Below are 1,000 nucleotides of genomic sequence, written 5' to 3' on the forward strand. Positions count from 1 at the left end.
GATGAAAAGTTGGCAGAAAAAGAGATTACTGATCAGCATTTGGATTTATTATGTGAAATGTTAAAAGTAATGTTTAATATTACCACCAATGCAGATAAAAGCCCCAATGAGAATGAAATTCAAAGTCGACATTTGACTGGTGTAATCAGAAACTTACTTCTTAATTTTGGACAAATGGAAAATGATCGAGAACGCAATGTTATTATGCATGCCATCAATCTTTTGACAAACATCTCTGGTAGTTGTTTAACCGAGTTGTTGATTAAGAGTGAATCAAATGCGCCAACTACTTGCCCGGTAATATTATATGAAGGATATAACGTGCGTGCATTGGAAATAATTGTGCGTTATTTAAAAAATGTATTAGAAGAGCAAGATAAGGCTGCCTCATCTAATGAACTTGTTTCCCCAGTTTTAACGTTGTTGGTTAAATGCGCACGAAGTGATAGAGTTATGCGCCACTATGTTAGAAGTGTGATTTTACCTCCACTACGGAACGTTTTCAATCGTCCTGAAGTAGGAAATGAATTACGGAATCATCTTTGTCGCTTTTTAACTCTACCCGAAATGGTATTGCGCGACTTAGCTACGGAATTGCTGTTCGTATGTTGTAAAGAAAATGTTGCTCGCATGATAAAACATACAGGTTACGGCAATGCAGCTGGCTTGTTTGCAAAACGCGGTCTTTTAGGTGGTCGTCAAATCGAAAACACCGATTATTCTTCAGATAGTGAAGATAGCGATACGGAGGAGTATAAAAAAGTACAACAAAACATTAATCCCGTTATTGGTTGCTATGAATCACCCAAGCCAAGTCCTTTTGAAGGAATGTCAGAAGAACAAAAAGAACATGAGGCCATGCAACTTGTTAATTTGATGGATAAGTTACATAAAGGTGGAGTGGTACAGCCATGCCGCATTGGTGAGGATGGAAAACCGCAACCCGTAGATCATATTTTGCAATTGCAAGAAGAGTTACCTCAACAGCAAACTGATCAAA

At 37.8% G+C, this 1,000-nt stretch overlaps 1 protein-coding gene across 1 annotated transcript in view; it reads left to right on the plus strand.

Moving 5' to 3' along the window:
- LOC118733048 (synembryn) overlaps window positions 1-1,000 on the plus strand; it is a 2,266-nt gene that overhangs the window by 984 nt on the left and 282 nt on the right. Inside the window, exon 3 of the mRNA XM_036462222.1 lies at window positions 25-975. Within this exon, the coding sequence (XP_036318115.1) occupies window positions 25-975 (951 nt within the window). The remainder of the gene's footprint in view (window positions 1-24; window positions 976-1,000) is intronic.

The sequence above is a fragment of the Rhagoletis pomonella genome, unplaced genomic scaffold (assembly GCF_013731165.1).
Source record: "Rhagoletis pomonella isolate Grant_MI unplaced genomic scaffold, Rhpom_1.0 Rhpom_scaffold_00002, whole genome shotgun sequence".
NCBI lineage: Eukaryota > Metazoa > Arthropoda > Insecta > Diptera > Tephritidae > Rhagoletis > Rhagoletis pomonella.